This window comes from Xenopus laevis, chromosome 9_10L (assembly GCF_017654675.1).
Source record: "Xenopus laevis strain J_2021 chromosome 9_10L, Xenopus_laevis_v10.1, whole genome shotgun sequence".
Lineage (NCBI taxonomy): Eukaryota > Metazoa > Chordata > Amphibia > Anura > Pipidae > Xenopus > Xenopus laevis.
Genome location: NC_054387.1, coordinates 89,523,044 through 89,547,947, shown reverse-complemented (window position 1 = coordinate 89,547,947; position 24,904 = coordinate 89,523,044). Strand labels below are relative to the sequence as shown.

Here is a 24,904-nt window from a genome sequence, read left to right as displayed (position 1 = left end):
ACTTTGGTTGTAGCTTTGTCTTTCTCAAGAAGCAAGATTTCCCCCAAGTTCCATTTTATCCATTTTATTTTATAAATGCGGACTTACTTTCAATATGACAGAACAACATCTCACATTCATGTTTGTTTTGGAAGCATAATATACATCATTATACTGTTAATTCCTTTGTTACAGGCTTGCAAAAATCCCATCTGCCTGGATTTATCATCTAATGTTTTGCATGGAAGACTAACTGGGAACAAAGTTGTGAATTGGGACATTAAGGTATATATTTCATTTAATTGTATTGTTTTATATTATTATTGCTGCCTTGCTATATTTAATAGTGTACGTTGCATTGTTTGTCCCTGGGATCAAGATTTCATGCTGTGATTTTTTTCAGGACATGATAAACTGCATTGGTGGTTTAAATTCACTGTTTCCCCTGTTGGAGCAAATCAGCTGTTTAAATGAACTTCCATGTGAAAAAACAGACTTGTGTGTTACTGTCACTGAACATCTGACACCTATAGAAGGGGACTTTGTTGTTTTATCCTCAACTAAAGCTTCAGGTAATGAAAAGGTTTAGTTATAACCAGTAAACCCCCGATTCTCTAAAGAATCGTTAATGAAAGAATGGTAACAACAGTGAGGTAGCAAAATGCGATGGGTGCTGATTCACTCGGCATCCCCAGGCAGCAACTGGCGACGCTAATTTGTGGGGATGTAGAGTGAATCTGTGCCTATTGCTTGTTATTACCTATCTGCTATTAGAATTCTTAAATTTTGAGTTTATTGGTAGTAAAGTGTTACTGAAAAATTTCTTTATAAACAACATTTTTTGTGAAAATGTTCTCCTGTCCTTGAATGAGTTCTCCCTGGTGAGCTGTACTTAAAATCTTGACTTTAACATCAGATGAATGCTGCACTCTTGAAAATGCAACATAAAGTTGACCATGACCAAACACAGGCTCAGATAGGTAAATGCCGACTTTATCCAATGTTTGTCCTTGTGATTTGTTGATTGTCATGGCAAATGCAGCCTTAATGGGGAATTGTCGTCGTTTAAGTTTAAAAGGTAATTCCTGGTCAGAACTGGTAAGGTCAATTCTGGGAATCAAAACAGTATCACCGCTATGGGATCCTGTAAGCACTTCTGCCTTGATAACATTTTGTCTCATGCTCTTCACAACCAACCGTGTACTGTTACATAAACCTTGCTTAGTGTTAGGGTAGGGGCACACGGCGCGATTTCGCCGCGATTCTGCGCTGGGCGAGTTGTCGCTGCGTTTTTTAAGCCGAAATAGCTTTGCTAACTTTGGCGCTGGCGTCAATGCAAATCGCGGCGAAATCGCTGCGCTAATTCACACGCGGCGATTCTTTTTCTACTGTCGCCCGGAAACGCTCAGCGAGGCAACTTCGGACGACAATAGAAAACGAATCGCCGCGTGTGAATTAGCGCAGCGATTTTGCCGCGATTTGCATTGACGCCAGCGCCAAAGTTAGCAAAGCTATTTCGGCTTAAAAAACGCAGCGACAACTCGCTTAGCGCAGAATCGCGGCGAAATCGCGCCGTGTGCCCCTACCCTTAAGGTTTCTTAACAGCATGACTATTGTTCCTACTTTGAGTATAAGATTGTGTTGTGGTAATCCAGCATTGTTGATAGTGTTTAAATATTCTAATGGGAAGTTAAGTTTCTCACTTTCGTCTTCAGAATCAATACAGTCAGTACTCAGAAAGACACAGCTTTGTCCAGGAAGTAATGCAATCACTTGGTTGTTTATCATGTCAACATCAATATTTTTTGGAGATAATATAGCCCGTTTTGCTAAAAATGGCCACCCACGCAGGTACGCAACCGGTTCCCCTCCTAGAGTGACGCTAGCGCCGCCATTAGACAAACTTGCAAAGGAGTAGCAAGATGGCCGACGCTTATACAGACTTTAGTGGGCGGATGACAAACTCGCAGAGGAGTAGCAAGATGGCCGACGCTTATACAGACTTTAGTGGGCGGATTTGGCAGTGGGCGGATGACAAAGTCGCAGAGGAGTAGCAAGATGGCCGACGCTTATACAGACTTTCGTGCAGGTACGCAACCGGTTCCCCTCCTAGAGTGACGCTAGCGCCGCCATTAGACAAACTTGCAAAGGAGTAGCAAGATGGCCGATGCTTATACAGACTTTAGTGGGCGGATGACAAACTCGCAGAGGAGTAGCAAGATGGCCAACGCTTATACAGACTTTAGTGGGCGGATTTGGCAGTGGGCGGATGACAAAGTCGCAGAGGAGTAGCAAGATGGCCGACGCTTATACAGACTTTCGTGCAGGTACGCAACCGGTTCCCCTAGTGTGACGGTGAGCGCATCTGCCTCCCTAGATCCTAACCTTCCAGCGGTCGCCGCCTGAGTGAGCAGGAAAGAAGAGGCGGCGGGAGGCAGAAGGAGACGGTGAGCGCATCTGCCTCCCTAGATCCTAACCTTCCAGCGCATCTGCCTCCCCGATCCTAACCTGTTCTGATCCTAACCTTCCAGCACATCTGCTAATCGAAGGCCGCATCTATGTCTTTCGGCTGAAGTTGCGCGCGCATCTCATAGATCCTAACCGAAGTTGCGTGCGCATCTGCCTCCCCTCCACTCGGGACATAGATAGGCCTTCGGTTAGTATATAGGATATGTTTGATCTCTATCAGTCATCAAAATAAACATTCTGCAGATGAGCTACTTTTGAATGATTATTAATCGCTTAAATTTACTCCACATGTTATACTGTCAATGAATGCTTTGTAGGGATGCACCAAATCCGCTATTTTAGGATTCGGCTGAATCCTTTGTGAAAGACTCAGCCGAATACCCTAATTTGCATGTGTAAATTAGGGACATGAGAGAGAATCCTGCTGAAAAAGGCAGAATCCCGAATTGAAACCTTGATTCAGTGCATCCCTAATAGTTTGTAAACACTAATGAGTAACATACACTTTTGTTCGTCCATGCACAAAAGGCATTTTGCTGTACACTGGTAAAACTGGATGCTTTATAAAGGATTTTCTTGTATTAAAGATTTTTTTCTTCTTCTCATACTGTGATTTGGTCACATGGTACTTCTGGCAAGTATCTCATGATTTTCTTTTACATGCTGAGCTTCTCCAGTCTTTGTGTTGTATAGTAGAGGAGAGACTCCCTGAGCTAATGAACTACAGCTACAGCTCTAATCTCTCCCCATGAGTAAGCAGAATTCTGCTGTTGCAGGCAGGGGTTCTGTTGGTAGACAAGCCCCTTTAAATAATATTGGCTGTAAATGGCTGTTGCTGTACATAGTCAAGGAATCTGACAACCCAATAAGCATTTGTCACTTTCTCTCATAAACTACTTCTCTCAGCTAATACTTCCTTCACTGCAGCACTTCACTGTACAGAAGAGTCCAACCAGGCCCATTCGGAAATGTATTTCATATCTGAAAGTCTTGCCCATCTGGCCCTGGCTGATAAAATGCTACGATGATTTTTAGATGAGAAATATTGACTGATAATTCAGAGAGGTTTTCCCTTTTCTGTTTTTCTTTGTTCAAAAATTTCTAATAATTTGTTGCAGAGGCTCGTTTGGAAAAGAACATTGTTGCAACTTTTATTTTGTTGATAAAACACCTCATTCAGAGACATCCAATCAACCAGGAAATTCTCATTCACTCCCATGGAGTTGCTACTCTAGGAGTTTTGCTGCAGAAGGTATGGTTCTTTTACCATATTTTACACTTCCCTTAGCCACCAGTTCTATGCCTCTTAGGGTAAGGTCACAATGTGAAATTCGGGGAGAATTAGTCGCCCGCCAACTAATCGCCTCTTCTTTGGCTAATCTTGCCGAACTGCTTCCCCGTCTTCCGTCTACTACAATGAAAAAACTACTGCGGCATGGCACTCGCAATGCTTCGTTTTCCGAAGTGGCCTGAGGCTACTTCGGACGACTAAACTCCCTGAATCTCCAGGTGTGACATTACCCTTAAAGGAACAGTCCAGTGTAAAAAATAAAAACAAACTATTATGACCTATATGGCCCCTTCTCAAGTCTCTTATTGGTTAATAACTAGTAACTAATAAGAGAGCTGAAAAGCAAGAATTTGGCTTCTGGTCCAGTCACTCCAGCCTTAATAGATTACATTTTGGCTAACTATACTGAATTTTTTTTTATTTTACCTAGTCTTTACCCAGTTTTTATTTTTACACTAAACAGTTCCTTTAAGATAGAATCTCTTTTTTTCAGTTCATTTGTTTTCAGATTGTTCACCTTATGCAAAGACTTTTATCAATTGCGTTTTATTTTTTACCATTTTGCCAAAATTGAAGTTTAAAGGTTTATGTCCCTTTTAGTGATGTGCGGGCCAGCCTGCAAAAAAATCTTTGGGTCGCTCCCTTACACTTTCCCTGCCCACAACCGCACACTGCCGGCTTCCAGCCCTTCTATTTATAGACGCCCGCCCCAGCCCTCAGTGACCTCACGATCAGGACTGAGCAGGCCAGGCTGGGTTACAGTTGGGAGGGTGTGGGCTGGGTGCAGTTTGAGGGAAAAGTAACCCTCACATCACTATTTCCTTCCTCAGTCTGGCAGCTCTGTAATCTAGGTGCAGATTTTGAAGTGTTACAATTTGCTAAATTTGGTGATACATTTCTCAGTAGACTCTGTGGTATTTTGACAAAAAACAGCATTTTAGAACAGTCACAGAGTCAGTGACCCCCCTATACCAGAGCTGCTTTAGAAAGACATGAGAAGGTGCCAAATGAAACTTTAAACTTCAATATTAGAAAAACGTTTACAAATAAAAAATAAAGACTATTTTCAATTGCTTTCTATTTGCCTCCATACTTTTACTAAAAGTGAATAAATCGGTGGGCAAACAGTGTCTTTTATTATATTCATGAAAGAATTTAGATTGCATATGGATGAAATCTGCATGACATTCAAAACTGTAGTGGGGGTAAACCACTTCAAATATGCTGCACAGGATCCTGGATTTAGTTCAGATACATCTGAGCCTTTTTCAGCAGGATTCGGTCCAAATCCAAGTGTCTTGCACAGCTGAAACTTTAAAATCATATGCGCTTAGACCATGTGAAAAATTCACGTGTTTAGCGTGCAGATCTCCTTCCCTTAGTATGACACTAATTTACATAGTCATGCACCCAGTCATTGACATCCATTTTACATTTCAAATACAATTGGTTCTTGATTATCTGTCATATCTTTGGATACAACAGTAGATAATAATATTTAACATGTCAATATAAGTATAATGTGTTTTAATATTTTGTTTCGTTAGGTATCAGGCAACTTAATGGATGTAAATGTCCTCATGGCTGTACAGCTACTCATTGAGCAGGTGTCTGTGGAAAAGAATAGTTTACTGTTACAGCAGATGTACCAGTACCTACTCTTTGATTTCCGTATCTGGAATCGAGGTGATTTCCCTTTTCGAATTGGTACGTTTTTCTTTATTCAAGCGGGTATACATTCTGTAATGTAACATTACTGTATTTTATGCGGAAATGTGTTAGTTATGTGGTTTTGTACAAACATTTCATTAGCATTACTTACCTCATTTCTTGATAATATTTCTGAAATACGTTCCTCATTAGCTATATTTATTAATGGGATCAGACTTATTTGGTGTCCAGCTGGAAGCCCAATAGAAGCATGTGACCCTCCAACAACTTTTTAAAGATCCATTTTGCGCAGTATGTCTGATTTTTTGACGTGCATAATCATTTCATAATCAAATCCAGCTCTCCAGCATACAACCTAAATTGCACCTAAAGGGAGTAATGTGAAATCAAGTAACCTACAGTAACCAAACATATTCTGTGAAACGGGTAACCCGTAAATGCTACCTGCCAATTAAGCCTAGTGCAAACCTTTTGACGTTTACAGTACCCCCATTTGGTGTAGTTTCTGTTGAAAGCTGAAACTGAATACAACAGATAACTATTATTATCTGTTATTTATACAGTGCTGGCATATTCCAGAGCACTTTTTTTACATCATTCATATCCGTCCCTGCCCCAGTGAAACTTAAATTTTAAGGCCCCTATTGCATTACACAGAGCAGGGTCAATTTTATCAGGAGCCATTTAAAGGAGAAGGAAAGGTTAAAACTAAGTAAGCTATATCAGAAAGGTCAATATAAATACACCAGTAAACCCTGTATCAGACCTCCTGTTTTCAGCTTAAACATCGAGGGCTTGGGCTTGAGTATGCTCAGTTTTCTCCTCTCCCCTCCCTCCTTCCATCCCTGCTGTAATCTGAGCTCAGAGCTATGATTGAGTAGGAAGAGACAGGCTAATATTGCAGCTGCTATTCTAAACTTACAGAGACAGTGTCTAGAGCGGTTTACTCAGGTATGGAAAACAATTCTAAAGAATTAGACACAATGCACTTTTGTGTCTAATCTATTGGCAATAAACTGCATTGATAGCTTTCCTTCTCCTTTAACATGCCTGTATGCTTTTTGAGGGAGTGAAAGCTACACACTAGGCCATTGTGGTGCCCAACAGTTCTGATCTGCTTAACATAACGGCTCCCTCAGACCTGCCTAGACAGAAGTTTAGACTATTAATTACTGTTGATCCAAATCTATAGAAGACACATTATTGCAGGTGCCCTTACTGGATGGTACTTTAGTTGGTTTGATAGATTTTTTTTTTTTTTTGCTGATCCAGAAATCCCTCGTAAAACTTTTTATTTTTCATTAAATGTGGCAGACACACATATAGCTGTTAAAGCACTAGTGCATTCATCATTTAAATGTAGCAGCTATACCCAAGGTTTAGGTAAATGCTGATGTGCCTGCTATATCTGAGGAGATCGACTGAAGAATTGCATCTTGATTAAAATGGGTTTTATATTTTTATTTTCAGGGCACATACAATATGTTTCCACTATTATTAAGGACAGCAGGAAACTTTTCAGAAAGAAATATGGCATTCAGTTTCTCTTAGATACAATCAGAATCTATTACAGGTATGGGATCTTTGTTTCAAGTGATATTTGGAGACTTTTAGTACTGCTCGCTTTCTCTCGGCTCAAAACAAATTAGTTTTGTCTTTTTAAGTACACATTTTATTTAAATGTTTAAATAAAAATTATTCAAAATCCTATTTTATCACATTAGTCAAGCAAAATGAACTTTAATTACACTATATAAATTATTTGGATCTTGCTTCCTTCAGTCTGGGATTTCAAAATTATAGCAAGCAGGCAGCAGCCATCTTGTGAACAGTGTTATTAAGACAAGCCTTGTATCATCTCAGAATCTTGTTTGTGCACCAGAATAGGGGACCCAATGTCCATCCCCATGCCCTGGCTACACAATTAAATGGTAAAGAGAATGGGGGAATGTGGGGAGAGCAGTGACATGTAGGAAGTGCTGAATGGAAAGTGAAAGTAATTGTCTGCCCCGCCTCTATGCCACTGGCATAGAGGAGTGGCAGACATTATTTGATTGACAGCTGAGATTTTTAAATGAGCTTACAACAGCTATGAATGCTTTAATAAAAAATAGAAATTGGATTTCATGTTTAGTTTGAAGAGGACTTTTATTATACAGATTTTTGTGTCTGGGTGACAGGTCCACTTTAACCTTAAGAATGGTGTATATTAAATAAGACTAATGTACATTTTTAATTTATACTGTTAAAGGAATTGTTCAAATAAAAACTGGGTAAATAGATAAGCTGTGCAAAGTAAAAGATGTTTCTAATATAGTTATTTAGCCAAAAATCTAAATCTATAATAATAAAAATAATAATAATAATAGCCAGAACACTACTGCCTACTTTGCAGCTCTCTTGTTTTCCACTGATTGGTTACCAGGCAGTAACCAATCAGTGACTTGGGGGGGGCACATGAGGCATAACTATTTGCTGTTAAATCTGACCTGCATGCTGAGGATCAATTACAAACTCACTGAACAGTTATGTCCCATCTGGCCCCCCTTCACATCACTGACTAACTCAGAGTTATAGAGCTGAAAAGCAGGAAGTTGTGTTTTGTTCTGTTGTGTTACACATCCAGTCACTGCAATCTTTATAGATTACATTTTGAAACATTTTTTCATTTTGCACAGCCTTTCAATTTACCCAGTTTTTATTTTTACACTGAATTGTTCCTTTTAATCTTTTTCGGGTCAGTGACTAGTAAGGAGGTATGAATAGGATAGGAGAATTTCTCTAAAACTGAATGTTGAGGATTAATAAATATAGGAAGTTCTGTAAAATTGGCTGTTTAGTCCCGTATATACCAGTCATAAAAAGTTTGGTTAGCACCAGAATAATTAACTCAAAAACAACTTAAGAAATTTCATGAAAATATTTATTGCTCTATTTAAAATTAAAAAAAATACAATACCCAAGGGCCATACAGAATTGAATACAGAAGTTATATGTGCAGATATATGCTAACATATAAGTAAAAATAAGCAGTCAGACCTGTGCTGTTTATAACTTACAGACACACCAAAGGTATACTATAGATGAGTGATCCCCAACCAGTGCTCAAAAGCAACATGCTCACCAACCCATTGGATGTTGCTCCCAGTGGCCTCAAAGCTTGTGCTCATTTTTTAATTTACAGGTAAAAAAGGTTGGGGATACCCCTGCTATAGATATAAGGATATTCGGTGTGGGTACACTGTAGTAAGATATCAGTACTCCAGTTCTTGTAGTTTAATATTACTTGAGATACTAAACATAATAAAAATACATAAACTTAATGGCACCTATATTATAGTATAAATCTTACAAAGTTATGGGTTCAAGGCCAAATGAGAGAAAAAAGGAATCATTTACATTCATCCATCAGTAGAGTGAGCAAGTATGAGTTCGATCACATTCACCATATTTTTTTTAAAAAATTTCAGATTTCCAAATCTGTGGACAAGTGAGAGGGACCAGTAGGGCCAGATTACCCTTTAGGCAAATAAGGCAGGCATCTGGGGCTTGTATTATATAAATAAATATCACACGGGAATGACATACTGTTTATTTATTTATTTATTTGGTTAATGTCTACAAAGATTTTGGCATTAATGGGCAAACCCAATAGAGGGCCATGGTGCTGGTTTTAGGCAAATTAGTTTTTTTGCCTTTTTACTGTCCCATGTATATTATTCATTGCAAATCATAATTTAAAAAACAGATTTTATCTAAAGGTTCATTTTAAGATAAACTTCTACTTTTAATACACTTTGAGGTCTATAACTTATCCCAATGGACAACAATTTATAGACACCATAAATAGGTTGAGAAATGTATTTTTAAAAAATCTGAATTGTCTATTAGTAAAATTTTAACAATTCTTTTGTTTGAATTATCAGTAAAGAAAATACGTTAACAGGAGATGATCTGACAACAATAAGAACATCATTATTTGGATTAATAAAATATTTTCTCAGCAAGGGTGGAACCCCAGAGGAAATTCAGAGTATTATTGGATATATAACGGCCATCACTGATGAGGAACAGGTACTTATGAGGCACAGGAACTTAGTTAAAATTTCTGGGGCATTTTCTGTTTCGGATTAAGAACCAAAGACATTAAAAAAATGCTACTTTTCCTATCCCCATGAATATAATTTAACATTGAGGCAAGAAGTCTAATTCTAAAGGGACTTGTGTTTCATCTCAGCAAGCTTAAAATTCCATTTGTTGGTATTATTATCCTTTTTTTGTCTTTCGTATTACGGCTGACAATCACACTTTTCAAAACGTATTGTTTGCAAATGTTCACTGCAAATTGTGACTCTTTTCAACTGCTTTCTATTTTCATAATTTTTTTTAAAGGTTTTAAAAATCATATTGTTTAATTTCCTTGCTAGTGCTTACTCGTAAGCTAATAAATGCCAGGGAACACAGTAACAGTTGCAACAGTTGCCCCAGTAGGGGCTTAAACTACTGCAGCAACTAATGTATCTAATCTTAAAGGACCAGTAGCAAGTAATAAAACTATAATGCAGTCAGGGGCGTAACTACAGAGGAAGCAGACCCTGCGGCTGCAGGGGGGCCCAGGAGGTACAGGGGGCCCCATGAGGCTCTCATTGATGAGCAATTTGAACATATATTGGTAAAACAGGACAAACACTGGATATGTTGGGGGCCCTAAAATTAATTTGCTGTGGGGCCCAGCAACATCTAGTTACGCCACTGAATGCAGTGGTGCCCTGCACTAGTAAAACTGCTGTGTTTGCTTCAGAAACACTACTATTGTTTTTATAAATAAGCTGCTGTGTAGCAATGGGGGCAGCCATTCAAAGGAGAAAAGACTCACAGCAGATAGCAGATAAGCTCTGTAGAACATGTTATCCGTTATCCACTATTTAACCTGTGCCCTATAGACTTTTTTTCAATTTCCAACAGTTGCTATACAGCAGCTTGATTATATGAACTATAGTAGTGTTTCTGAAGCAAACAGATCAGTTTTACCAGTGCAGGGCAACACTACATGATATTTTCATTACTTTAAAACACTTTAATTTTTCTGTATTACTGTTCCTTTAACATATCAGAATCATCTACAAAGGTAACTGAGTTGTTACAGTAAAACATGATAAATGGGGAAAATAATGAAAATACATTTTAGAAAGTAAATTATTAGAAAATTGTAAACCGTTAAAGTAATGGTTTGTGGGGAATTATGTAAAATAACAATCATCTTGTCATAGTTAACTTTCACTTTAAAGGGATTTGTTTAATAAAAAAGCTGATACATTTGTTTTGTTATCGCTTACCACACCATTTTATTTCTTTCAGATATATGGGATTTTAGAAATCATTTTACATCTCCTTAGCAGCAGCCCAGTTCTAGACCAGCTGTTTTTGCTTCTCTTTGAACCTGGAAGTGCTGACATGCTGTATGCGTTATTGCTTAATCAGAGATATTCTGACAGGTTGAAAGAAACTGTCTTTAAGGTATAGTATTTGACACTACTAAATCATTTTCAAAGCCTTCTCAAATGGTTTTATTATAGTTGGTGCATTACATAACATTACATTCCAGATGGTTTATTAGTTTGTGTCTATAAAATAAAAAAAACCTTGCCAAGGGTATCTGACACCTGGGGCTGTCCAGCTGTTGTTAAACATGCCTGATATATTTAATCAGAATACTTAATGATTATTAACTGACCCCATGACCTGCACAGTACAATTGGAATATTGCACATTTGGCTTTTTTTAAGTCATATGACAATTTTCTGTATTACACTTCCCAGCATATCCAGGCAGCCATTTCCAAGGAGTATTGTTGCTGCTGGAATGCAACACTGCCATTATAAGAGGCCCCAAGCTGTTGGGTATGGGTCCCAGAGGGGTTCTCTAGCTCCATGAATAAGTACAAAATAGGTTTTGAAATGTATTGGAGCTCACCCGTTCGGTAGCGTAGCGTCTCTCTCGCGGGATCCTCCTCACCTCGTTCAGGAGGTAACTATAGTGCACAGTCGGTGACCAATTTGCCCATTGTGCGGTATTGTTCTGGGAGGTCATGGTAATTGTCTTCCAGGGTGCTCACCCGAGCCTCCACTTCTGTTGTCCTCTCCCGCAGCCTTTGCAGGTCCCCTTTGATAATTGAGAGGTCTATCTTAATTTCCTCAATCTTGGATTGTATCAATGCAGTGCATGTGGAGTTGGCAACTTTTATTTCAGCCATTAAATCTCGCAGTGTGGGTTCCTCTTGTTCTGGAGGAGCTACAGAGTCTTGGGCTGCAGTAGGTAACTGGGGTTCGCATGGCAGGTTGCAGGGGGAGTTAGGCCTGCTCGCGGCTTTTTCTGCCTCGCAGCCATCTTGTGGATCCTCCTGGGCATACTTCTCTAGCCTCCAATGCTTTTTTTTGCGCCCTGCTGTACCCCATTATTTGCCTCTGGTGTAAGGGATGGCTTGTGAAGTTAACCGGCTCTGTGCTGTATATTTTGGCGCTGTAATATCAGGATATTAGCGGGGTTACTGGCAGAGCTCCTGTACTAGCGTGTGCTCACATCGGAAGCCAGACCATGCCCCACTGTTATTACTTTTTATTATGTTTTTACTTAGGCCCTATTCATATTCCAGTCTCTCGGTCAAACCGTTGCCTAATGTTCCAAAAAAAAAAAGCATAACAGAATAATGTATGAAATCTACTGAAAGGGGAAAATAAATAAAAGTCTATAATTAACAATAATAACTATTGTTAGCATTTGTATTGTTTGTATGAAACGATTTGAAGGAAATTTTGCAGATGTCTGTTCTGCACAGAATTGTTAAGTTTTAATTTCTGTGTGTTTCATTACATTTATTGGACTGTTGTGTAGAATGTTTACTATTTTTTTATTCCTTTTCCTATTGTTAACTATTATTAAAATATTTTAGGCCAGCATATGAGACAGAAATAGAACTGCAGATATAGTAATTCGTGATCATCTTAAAATTTATCTTTTCCATAGATTTTCGAGCAGATGCTAAAGTGTAACAAAGTTTATGAGAAGAGTAAGCAACGTATACGCCTCCGGGAAGTGGGATACTCGGGGCTGGGCTTGCTCCTTAATGATTCATCTATCTCGGCTGTACTGATTAAAGGACTTCTTAACCAAATCCTTACTGCAGGTATTTATACTGTCAGTAACATTTTTAAAGATATGGGTGATCAGGGCTAAAATGGAAAGTGATAAATCATTATAAGAATGTGTATTAAAGGGGACCCGTCACCCAAAAAAATTATTCAAAATCCTATTTTATCAGATTAGTCAAGCAAAATGAACTTTAATTACACTATATAAATTATTTGAATCTTGTTCCCTTCAGTCTGGGAATTCAAAATTATAGCAAGCAGGCAGCAGCCATTTTGTGGACACTGTTATTAAGACAAGCCTTGTATCATCTCAGAATTTTGTTTGTGCACCAGAATGGGGGACCCAATGTCCATTCCCATGCCCTGGCCACACAGTTATATGGTTAAGAAAACTGGGGGAATGTGTGGGGAGCAGTGACATCTAAGAAGTGCTGAATTGAAAGTGAAAGTAATTTTCTGCCCCGCCTCTATGCCACGGGCATAGAGGAGGGGCAGACAATATTTGATTAACAGCTGAGATTTTTAAATGAGCTTACAACAGCTATGAATGCTTAAATAAAAAATAGAAATTGGATTTCATGTTTAATTTGAAAAGGATTTTTATTATACAGATTTTTGTGTCTGGGTGACAGGTCCACTTTAAATGGGGTGCTGTAGAAATTTACAAATAGGAGCAAAATGTTCCCCTGGTAAAAAAAAAAAAAAAGTGGTTGTAATTGCATCTGTGGGGAAGGAAGAAATTTGCATCAGAAAACCTTTGTTTACAAATGAAAATTGATACATGCTTACCTAGCAATAATAAAAGCTGCAGGCAAGATAATCCGGTAGGGATCTAATATAGGTGAATTGCTACTAATACAGTAGAACCCCGATTTTACATCCCTGGATTTTATGTTTTCCCAGAATTGATGCCTTTTTTTGGCTTCCCATACAGGCAAACTATGTTTATCCTATCTCTGACATTTTGTTTAGCCAGAATTTATGCAGTTTTGCAGTCCCTGGAAAATGTAAAGTTCGGGTTCTGCTGTAGTTATTTTATTTACATTAAGAACATTCGGGTGTTTTCTTGCAGCATTTATAAGAAAGTAAATCCATATTGTGATTCTTCATCAGCTTTATTATTATTTTCCCCTAACATTTCTCTATGTGTAGGACACAATTGAAATGGTTAACAATACTGTCCTTTTACCAGGCTGTGTGTGTGATCAAGCACCACAATGCTTAATCAGTTTAAATTGTCAACCTTCAAACAGATCCTGTAAATTACAAGGACCTGCTGGCTGTGGTACATTTGTCCACCAGAACATACCTTACGGTACGAGTCGCCGTCTGCAGAAAGGTTTGTTCATTTTGCATAGTATTTGTGTTTCAGATACAAAATAATCACACTGCATATGCCATGGCATTAAACTACATATTTCAAAAACTGCTCTTCAGTAGATAATTCACAGAAATTCACAGCATTAGAAAACAGTTTGCATGAAAAACTTGATATCACACTGAAAAAAAAATCATCTGGTAGAAAATATTGTACTTGTGTAAGTTCTGTATAATTGTACATTTTCCAAAAATAAGTCATAGTAATTTAAAACCTGCTATTCAGATTTTGCAGCTTTTACAGTTCCATCAAGATGCAGCTTTTCAAGTATGCCAACAAGTTGGCTGGCAAGAGACTTTGGTGAGATTTTTCTTGAGGGAAAATTCAGAATGCAAGAGCAATTTTAGAACTTCCAGTGCAGACAATATTAAGGAAGATGAACAAAATGCTGTTCCTGAAGAGACGCAAAAGCATTCTTCTGAAAGAATTGTTATAGATCAAGTGGATGGCTGCACACTGAATAATAACCATTGCAATAGTTATTTTCATGAAGACAGCAAGTCCCTCAATTCAAGTATTCAGTCATCATGTGCCTTGCTAGATGATGAAGAGTCTATCTTTAGTGAGGCCCAGGTGGAAGACCAAGTAAATGAATGGCCTGGTGATCATTCACATCTCCGTTTGGACTTGACTCCTTTTGATGGTGAATTCAGTGAAAACCAAATTCCAGGGAGTCTTTCTAGCACTCCATCCCCAGAGGAGAGCTCAAAACCATTTGGTATGAATCAATCCGATAAAGAAACCAACAGTTTAAATGATGTGCTCTTCAGAGATGATCTTTCTCTAAGTGTAAATCTGGAGAGCAGAGAGGTGAGGAATAAGAAATCTTGAATGTATTTTATGGCTACAAGTGCAAGCGCATTTCTGGCACAAATTCAACAAAAAAGAAATATGTATATAATTGTTTTGTGATCCTTACAGGATTGTGAAGAAGAACTTGTGCAACTGCTCACTGATATATTGCTGTGCCTGATGTGGAAAGGGCTTGATAAGTCTGATAGTGCTACTTGGGTTGAAAGAGGCCAGATTTTCTCAGCACTAACCTGCCTGGAATCTTCCAACATGTTGCTGAGATCTTCGGATGAAATTAAATTGAAGTAAGCCATGCACTTTTTCTAACACGAGCCATGTATCTATATCATTTCTCCATTAACATTTCTTGCACTTGTGGCCCTTGCCGCAAGAGCATAAAAGAGTGCGGGTTTATGTGTCTGGGATGATGCTTGCATTCTGCTCCTTGCACCAGATTCAAAAGTGCATACAAGGTCCTGAACATAATGTGCTCAGAAAGGAAAGCTGTTTTGGAGGAACATGCAGCATGCAGCAAGGTGTAAAATAGTAAAAATTGTCTGTGCTTAGACATTGTGTTTTTCACTTTGCACTGACCACCTTAATGCTACTGTAGAAAGATATTGGTTTACTTATCTTGAAATAAATCTATTATTATTATGTACCTATTATTAGTGCATGCTGTCTTATTTAAATGACTGGACTTAATGCCAACACCTTTCATAGCATTGGGTTTTTAAACCCAATCAACCCAAACTGTTTATGACTAAATTTTTCTTTATCAAAAGCTTAGTATAATATGTATATGCATTTCTCATCATAATTATTTCATTCACCTCATATCACTGGTTTGGCGGCCCAACCATCACTTCTCTTTTGCCAATGTGTCTATATTTTTCTCTACAGTTTATTAGAGAAAATGCCAGAATGGGCAGTGACCGAGAACAGAGAACCAAAATCCCAACCCATCCATTCTGAAAATGCAAAGCGGTTATTGCACATTGTGCAGGATTTCCTACAAACAGAGGGCCATAAAAATCCTGTTCTTTGGACTGAAAAGGTTAGTCTTCATCTGGCTCCCTTTAACCTCCTCTTGCCATAACCATTGAAGGGGAGTTCACTTATAGCATAAATAACTATTTTATATCATATAGTATGATATACCATTATTCTATGCCAATTTGGAAGATTCAGTTTTCATGTTATTTACATTCTTATTCAACCTGTATTACGATCTGGCTTGATGGTTCAAATCTGGTTGTTTGAGATCAAATATATAAACCATATATCATTTGGAAGTCAGAATAGAAGATTAATAGGAGAAGCCAGAAAAGAAAGATAAGCAATCAAAAATAAGATCAGCAGTACAATTGAAGCTTCACCGTTTCCTAGTTGACCACCAAACAGCCTTTTCTGTTGCTGGCTGGAAATAAGCAGAATACAAACACCAATACATAACATCAAAACAAAATATACAAAAAATAATAATAAAGACCTATAGCATATTGTTATTTTATTGCACATCCCATTAAACTGAGCTTAATGATCAAATTATATCTTCTATAGACACACACAGTTTTTTTTTAAGGAATAGTAACACCAAAAATTGAAAGTCTATCAAACTAATTAAACTATAATGTACTGTTACTCTGCACTGGTAAAACTGGAGTGTTTGCTTCAGAAAGAATACTATAGTTTTATAACCAAGCTGCTGTAGACATGGGAGCAAGCTGGAAAAAAGGTGAAAAGGCACAGGTTACACCTTAGGTAACAGATAAAACATCATTGTATTGGACAGGGCTGATGTACTATGTAACCTGTGCCTTTTCTCATTTTTTCCAGCTTGAATGACTGCCCCCATATCTATACAGCAGCTTATTTATATAAACTATGGTAGTATTTCTGAAGCAAACACACAGCTTTTTACCAGTGCATGGTTACAGTATATTATATGTTCATTACTTTAAAACATTTAAATTTTTTGGTGTTACTGATCTTTTAAATCATAGGTGGTAACTGTGACTTTTTTTTCCTTTTCAGCTGTTGGAAGAGATAGTCACCCTTATGGATGTTATCTCCGTATGGTATTCATCTGGTCCAGAATCAGAGTCCATTTCTCAGTTAGAATTTCGTCTTTTGCTTGGTTTCATTGCTCAAGATAATCTGCAGGTTAGTCAATATTTTATCAAGCAATTAAATGGATTATGATATTTTTCTATGTAATCTATGATCAGCCTTCTGCTTACATACTAGTATAATTGGATTTATATATATATATATATATATATATATATATATATATATATATATATATATATATATATATATATATATATATAGTTCAGATGGATAAGTCTAGGTTATTATTTGTTTTTATGTTTTGTATTCCATATTTATTTATGATTTATGGTTTATAGGTATGTGCCATGGCTGCTGCAAAGCTCAACACTATGCTACAAACCAAAGTCATTGAGAATCAAGAAGAAGCTTGTTACTTGTTAGGGAAACTTGAAGGCATTCTGAGCAAATCTATCAAGGAGAAGACTGAAACCTATTCATTTCTGATCCCTATTGTGCGAACGCTTGTATCTAAGATTTACCAGCTGCTCTATATGCACCTACATTTACCAGCTCTTCCTATAACTAACGGTAATCCTTCGCTGTTTGAAGATTTTCAGGAATACTGCAACTCTGAGGAATGGAGAATCTTTATTGACAAATATGTAAGTATGCCATACAGTTTTATTCACAGGTTATCATGGAGCCTATTTCTGCTCAGTTTTGATCATTCATGCCTACTTTTGTTAGGAATTTGAAAACACATCTTGCACATGAACACTTGATAAAGAGCTAGTCTCGAAACATGTAGTGTGAAATATAGCACAACCAATTTTGCAGCAATTTACTGCTTTTGATTGAAGTTCATCACAACCCTCATTCTTGCATTATTTGCTTTTTTTGGACGTAAGCACCGTCATCTTTACTCTTTAAACATTATGGGTTTACATTGTAACCGTTTTTATGATTGCATGGGATTGTGTAAAAGAAGCACGGTGCCCCTTACATTATATATCTCACTTTTCAGTTTTCCGTGCAGTGTGATCAAGCAGTATCATCCGGATTAAAAATACCTGCTCAGTTACAGTTTTTTAGGCAAAAATAAGTCATGAACAACCAGGCAGAATTAAAAATACAATAGAAAAAACGAATACAGCAAAATTATGCAAATCAATAACATTAAAAATAATCTGTTTGTTTGATTAGTGGTCAAGATGCTTGAATCACTAGTCTCCCTGGGCAAAAACCCAATTTTCATGATTTGGCCAAACTTCAAATCTTTCAGGAAGGATTTATAAGAATCCCAAATTGGACCCAATCCCTAATTTGCATGTGCATATTAGGGAAGAAAGGGTGAAAAAAAAAATTCCTAAATCAGGTGACCTAAAGCCACATGATTTTAAGGGTTTGTATAATATAGGGTTGGAAAGGCTCTTGGATTTGGTCGAATCCTGCTAAAAAAAAGTCCAGGTTCAGCCGAATCCATGGTTCAGTGCATCCCTACAGAAAAACTATTATCTCGTGAGACTGCAATTACATAGTTTTTTATTACTTCTCTGTCTATTGGGCTTCACCTACTTCTCTTACAGTCTCTCATTCTACCACTGCCTAGTTGCTAGGATAAACTGGACCCTAGCAACTGAATAGCTGGTAACATTTCAAACTGGAGAACCGCTAAACAAAAAGCTAAATAATTCAACAACCATAAAAAATGAAAACCAATTCTTAGAATATTAATATCTGCATCAAACTGAAAGTTTGCTTAAAGGTGAACCACTCCTTTAAGTTGGTTTTGTATGTGCCAGAGTGTTAAGTTACAAAATAGAAAAAAACACAAAAAAGTAAACCTTAGACATTGTGTGTTTTTTTTCATTGGATGACGGCAGGATGGCTGCTGGCACCATAGGAGAGATGGAGCTTAAACTGTTGTGAAAGACAGTAGAACTCCTTTACTTATCAGATAGACACAAGTTCTGGTGTGCTAATCAGTCTTGCATCTTTGTTTCCACATGCAGCGCACTTGTGTTGTGAATAGGAGCCTGGTAGATAACACCTTTATTCAGGAGGCATTATTTTGCTTCAGATGTGCCTTGTGCACTTTGCACATTTACACCTTGCCCAAGCATGCCATTCAGAGTCTGGTGCAAATCGGTTGTGCCTGACAGCAGTATGCCCAATTGATCAGGAACAAGGTGCATTGTGGACAAAAAAAAAAAACATGGCTCTTTCAGGCAGCGTTCTGCTTTACAAAACGTTGGTTAAGGGAAAATGTCATCAAAATTGTTGCTTAAATGTTAATTCTTCCTACTATGTACAGTCATATGAAAAAGTTTGGGAACCCCTCTTAATTCTTTGGAGTTTTGTTTATCATTGGCTGAGCTTTCAAAGTAGCAACTTTTAATATATAACATGCCTTATGGAAACAGTAGTATTTCAGCAGTGACATAAAGTTTATTGTATTTACAAAAAATATGCAATATGCATCATAACAAAACTAGACAGGTGCATACATTTGGGCACCCCAACAGAGAGATTACATTATTACTTAGTCGAGCCTCCTTTTGCAAATGTAACAGCCTCTAGACACCTCCTATAGCCTTTGATGAGTGTCTGGATTCTGGGTAGCGGTATTTTTGACCATTGTTCCATACAGAATCTCTCCAGTTCAGTTAAATTTGATGGCTGCTGAGCATGGACAGTCTGCTTCAAATCATCCAATAGATTTTCCATGATATTCAAGTCGGGGGACTGTGACGGCCATTCCAGAATATTGTACTTCTCCCTCTGCATAAATGCCTTTGTAGATTTCCAAGTCTGTTTAGGGTCATTGTCTTGTTGGAATATCCAACCCCTGTGTAACTTCAACTTTGTAACTGATGCTTGAACATTATCCTGAAGAATTTGTTGATATTGGGTTGAATTCATCCGACCCTCGACTTTAACAAGGGCCCCAGTCCCTGAACTAGCCACACAGCCCAACAGCATGAAGGAACCTCCACCAAATTTGACAGTAGGTAGCAGGGAGTTTTCTTGGAATGCGGAGTTCTTCTTCCGCCATGCAAAATGATTTTTGTTATGCCCAAATAACTCCATTTTTGTTATGCCCAAATAACTCCATTTTTGTCTTATCAGTCCAAAGCATTTTATTCCAAAATGACTGTGGCTTGTCTAAATGGGATTTTGCATACAATAGCGACTGTTTGTTGCATACAATAGCGACTCTGTTTGTTGCAACCTGACATACAGATGTTCTTTGTGCAAATTGTGCTGAATTGTAAAATGATGTACAGATACACCATCTGCAGCAAGATGTTCTTGCATGTCTTTGGAGGTGATCTTTGGGTTGTCTGTAACCATTCTCACAATCCTCCGCATATGCCGCTCCTGTATTTTTCTTGGCCTGCCAGACCTGGGGTTTACAGCAACTGTGCCTGTGGCCTTCCATTTCCTGATTACATTCCTTACAGTTGAAACTGACAGTTTAAGCCTCTGAGATAGCTTTTTGTAGCCTTCCCCAAAACTATGATACTGAACAATATGTGTTTTCAGATCTTTTGAGAGTTGCTTTGAGGATCCCATGCTGTCATCAAACAGAAGCACAACTTGCAATTGGCTACCTTAAATACCTTTTGTCATTATTGGACACACCTGTCTATGAAGTTCAAGGCTTAATGAGCTAATCCAACCAATCTGGTATTGCCACTAATCAGTATTGAGCAGTTACATGCATTCAAATTAGCAAAATTACCAAATTTTAAAACAGACAGTTTTTCACATTTAATTTAATTTCATACAACTGAATACTGCTTCACTAACAAATCATTGTTCAGAAAACACCCCAGTACTCGGATGTTCCTGGGAAATGAAAGACATGCCACTGTTATCTTTTTTTTGTTGAAAGTGGAGTAAATTATTATGCAGGTTTAGAGGGGTTCCCAAACTTTTTCATATGACTGTGACCTCTGTAGTGAAATGCTTTATATTTGCCTTGCAAATATCTGTCCATTTCAAAACAGCTTCTGAGCTGTAGCACATGTACATTACCAAGTCACGCAATGTCGGAATAGGAACAGGAACTTTGGGGAGAGGAGAGCTAAAGGACCGAATTAAGCATTGGTTTGCTGAGGATGATGTTAAGTTGTGTTAAATTCAGAGTTTAATGCAGCCAGTGCAATCTTATAGTCTATCGTGTAAATGTGTGTTTGTGTGCACAGGTTGATTTCAAGTGTATTCTTTGATAAAGCAAAATCCAGTAAATAAATATGGGCTCTGTTTGACAAAGGCCAATACCACAACTGGCAGACCCACCACTGGTACTTTTTCTACACATAAAGAAATACCATAATTCGTCCTGTTCTGCCATTTACTTTGCTTGCATGTGTCACTCCAGACATGGAGCGGATTCTGGCCTGAAATGCTGAAGTGTGCATTAACCAACCTTCATCTCCTTTCTGTGCACAGTGACAAGTGAATGCTGGCAAAGTGATTTGTAGAGGCAGTATTGGACTGGCACTGGAGTTTTACAGTTTCATTTGGTTGGCTAATTTGGTATAATGTTTGTAGGGACATGGAATGTGCAATACACAGCAGCAAAATGCCAAATACCAACATATTTTCTCCCAACAAGTTATATTTTATTTGTGTTTATGCATTTTTTTTTCCTTAATTTAGATCATACCATACATGAAACAATACGAAGTAGATACATTTGGCAGATATCATGAGCAGATGGCCACATACTGGAAAGATTGTTATGAAGCACAGATGGTGAATATACACAAACGTGAACGAGAACGAGGTGAAAGCAAGCTGAAAGTTAAGGTAACTTGCAAATTTAATTAACCAAGTTGTGCATATGTTTGGTCCAATAAATTATAATTCTGTATAGCTTTATTTAACTAAAACAGACATAAGGAAACAACTACTCTAAGAGGCCTATTTATTAAACCTTGATTTTTTCTGGTCGAGGGGAAAAACTCTAATTATTAGAGGAAAAAAAACTAAAATGTTAAGAGATTTATTTTACCACGAAGCTGCTAAAAATCAACATCCAAAATTACTCCACTCAGAGGCCACTCAGTGTAACATGCTGCTCAGAAGCCACTGGTTGGGGATCACTGCTTTAAACTTTCTCCCTAGTGAACCAGAACATTTTGCTTGCTGGATCAATAACGGGCTGAAGTTTAATAATAAGCACTTGTTGCTCAGTAAAATAATTTTAAATTGTTACATAGTTAAATTGGGTTGAAAAATGACAAAGTCCATCAAGTTCAACCCCTCCAAATGAAAACCCAGCATCCATACACACCCCTCCATACTTTCACATACATATATATACCCATATCTATACTAACTATAGAGTTTAGTATCACAATAGCCTTTGATATTATGTCTGTCCAAAAAATCATCCAAGCCATTCTTAAAGGCATTAACTGAATCAGCCATCACAACATCACCCGGCAGGGCATTCCACAACCTCACTGTCCTGACTGTGAAGAACCCCCTACGTTGCTTCAAATGAAAGTTCTTTTCTTCTAGTCTAATGGGGTGGCCTCTGGTACGGTGATCCACTTTATGGGTAAAAAGGTCCCCTGCCATTTGTCTATAATGTCCTCTAATGTACTTGTAAAGTGTAATCATGTCCCCTTACAAGCTCCTTTTTTCCAGAGAAAACAACCCCAACCGTGACAGTCTACCCTCATAATTTAAGTCTTCCATCCCTCTAACCAATTTAGTTGCACGTCTTTGCACTCTCTCCAGCTCATTTATATCTCTGGAGTCCAAAACTGCACTGCATACTCCAGATGAGGCCTTACCAGGGACCTATAAAGAGGCATAATTATGTTTTCATCCCTTGAGTTAATGCCCTTTTTAATGCAAGACAGAACTTTATTTGCTTTAGTAGTCACAGAATGACACTGCCCAGAATTAGACAATTTATCTACAAAAACCCCTAGATCCTTCTCATTTAAGGAAACTCCCAACACACTGCCATTTAGTGTATAACTTGCATTTATATTATTTTTGCCAAAGTGCATAACCTTGCATTTATCAACATTGAACCTCATTTTCCAGTTTTCTGCCCAGTTTTCCAGTTTAGACAAATCACTCTGCAAAGTGGCAGCATCCTGCATGGAACCTATAGTTCTGCACAATTTAGTATCATCTGCAAAAATAGAAACAGTACTTTCAATGCCCACCTCCAGGTCATTAATAAACAAGTTGAAAAGCAAGGGACCTAGTACAGAGCCCTGCGGTACTCCACTAACAACACTGGTCCAATTAGAAAATGTTCCATTTACCACCACTCTTTGTAGTCTATCTTTTAGCCAGTTCTCTATTCAGGTACAAATACTATGTTCCAGGCCAACATTCCTTAATTTAACCAGTAACCTTTTGTGTGGCACTGTATCAAATGCTTTAGCAAAGTCTAAGTAAATCACATCCACTGCCATCCCAGAATCGAGGTCTCTACTTACCTTCTCATAAAAAGAAATTAATTTAGTCTGGCAAGATCTATTATGCATAAAACCATGCTGGCACACACTCATAGTATTATGATTTGCTATGAAATCCAGTATCTTATCCTTTATTAACCCTTCGAAAAGCTTTCCTACCACTGACGTGAGACTAACTGGCCTATAGTTTTGAGGCTGAGAACGGGATCCTTTTTTTGAATAGAGGCACCACATTAGCAATTCGCCAGTCTCTCTCTGCACTATGCCAGAAATCAATGAATCCTGAAAAATTAAGTAGAGGTTTGGCAATCACAGAGCTAAGCTCGTTAAGTACCCTGGGATGAATACGATCTGGCCCCGGACCTTTGTTATTCTTAACATGTTCTAGTCTCTTTTGAATTTCCTCATGTGTGAACCATGCATCATTAGTTGTATTTCTAGTATTGGGACTACTAAGAAGGAAACCATCATTAACTGGTTCCTCATTTGTGTAGACAGATGAAAAATATGAGTTCAGAATCTGCACTTTTATTTTGTATTTATCAACCAGCTGATCCCCCTCTGATAGTAAAGGTCCCACCCCTTCCTGCTTCATTTTTTTACTATTAACATATTTAAAAAATAATTTTGGATTTTTTTACTGCTTGCTGCAATATCCTTTTCTATATCAATTTTAACTTGCCTTATAGCTTCTTTGCATGATTTATTGACCTCCTCATACCTTATAAATGATTTGGCTGTCCCAGCTAACTTGAAAGCCTTAAAAGCACGTCTTTTCTTACCCACCTCAACACCAACACTTCTATTGAACCAAAAAGGTTTTGCTTTGCAAAGACGTTCCTTGCTTACAAGTGGAATATACTGACAAGTATATTTATTAAGCAGCATTTTAAAGATTTTTGTTCTGTGTTTAACCCTGCGAAAAGCATTTCCCACTTAATATGTTGCAGAGATGCCCTTATACTGTCAAAGTTTGCACGTCTGAAATTTAGTGTTTTAGTTACTCCCTTATAGAATTGCTTCTGCAACAGAATCTCAAAGGAGACCATGTTATGATCACTATTCCCTAAATGCTTATCCACACAAATGTTAGAGATGAGTTTAGTATTATTAGTTATTACAAGGTCCAAAAGTGAGTTATCCCTAGTAGGTTCTCGAACAAGCTGGAATAAAAAGTTGTCATTCAGCATATTTACAAACCTATTAGCTTTTTCTGTCTTGGCAACCCCATTACCCCAGTCAATGTCTGGATAATTGTGTTCTGTAGCATTCCAGTTTAGAGTTTCAGCAGCTATTTGGTTGCTGGAGTTCAGTGGATAAAGACATTGGTATTCTGTGGGTTTTATTTGATTGTGTTTGAGCATTTCATAGCTCTGCCAGTGAGCAACAAACACTCTGAATCATTCTCTATTGATCTCTGTGGTTATCACTTGCACCCATTGAGTTGTGAGATGTGCCAAACCCTAAGGCTTCGATAAACTTATTATAAGAGACCAAAACATATATGTGGACTCACCATTTGTACTACTATTAAACTAGTGTTATTTTGTACAAACTAAGAACAGTTTTGAAAGGTCTGGATCTAAAAGCTGACCTAGAATGAAAGTGAGCTCTGCAATCGGTAATAAATATGCCAAATGTCTTGAATTTCTTTTTCTGTAAA

General features: G+C 37.8%; 1 protein-coding gene across 3 annotated transcripts in view; it reads left to right on the top strand.

Moving 5' to 3' along the window:
• Positions 1-24,904, top strand: part of nbeal1.L (neurobeachin like 1 L homeolog) — a 98,171-nt gene that overhangs the window by 47,452 nt on the left and 25,815 nt on the right. For all 3 annotated transcript variants that reach the window (XM_018236161.2, XM_018236162.2, XM_018236160.2), the window contains 15 exons: positions 175-264; positions 383-551; positions 3,567-3,700; positions 5,287-5,446; positions 6,881-6,983; positions 9,337-9,484; positions 10,769-10,927; positions 12,434-12,593; positions 13,812-13,897; positions 14,162-14,746; positions 14,858-15,033; positions 15,632-15,785; positions 16,766-16,894; positions 17,143-17,448; positions 21,455-21,604. In XM_018236161.2, coding sequence (XP_018091650.1) covers positions 175-264; positions 383-551; positions 3,567-3,700; positions 5,287-5,446; positions 6,881-6,983; positions 9,337-9,484; positions 10,769-10,927; positions 12,434-12,593; positions 13,812-13,897; positions 14,162-14,746; positions 14,858-15,033; positions 15,632-15,785; positions 16,766-16,894; positions 17,143-17,448; positions 21,455-21,604 — 2,709 coding nt within the window. The remainder of the gene's footprint in view (positions 1-174; positions 265-382; positions 552-3,566; positions 3,701-5,286; positions 5,447-6,880; positions 6,984-9,336; positions 9,485-10,768; positions 10,928-12,433; positions 12,594-13,811; positions 13,898-14,161; positions 14,747-14,857; positions 15,034-15,631; positions 15,786-16,765; positions 16,895-17,142; positions 17,449-21,454; positions 21,605-24,904) is intronic.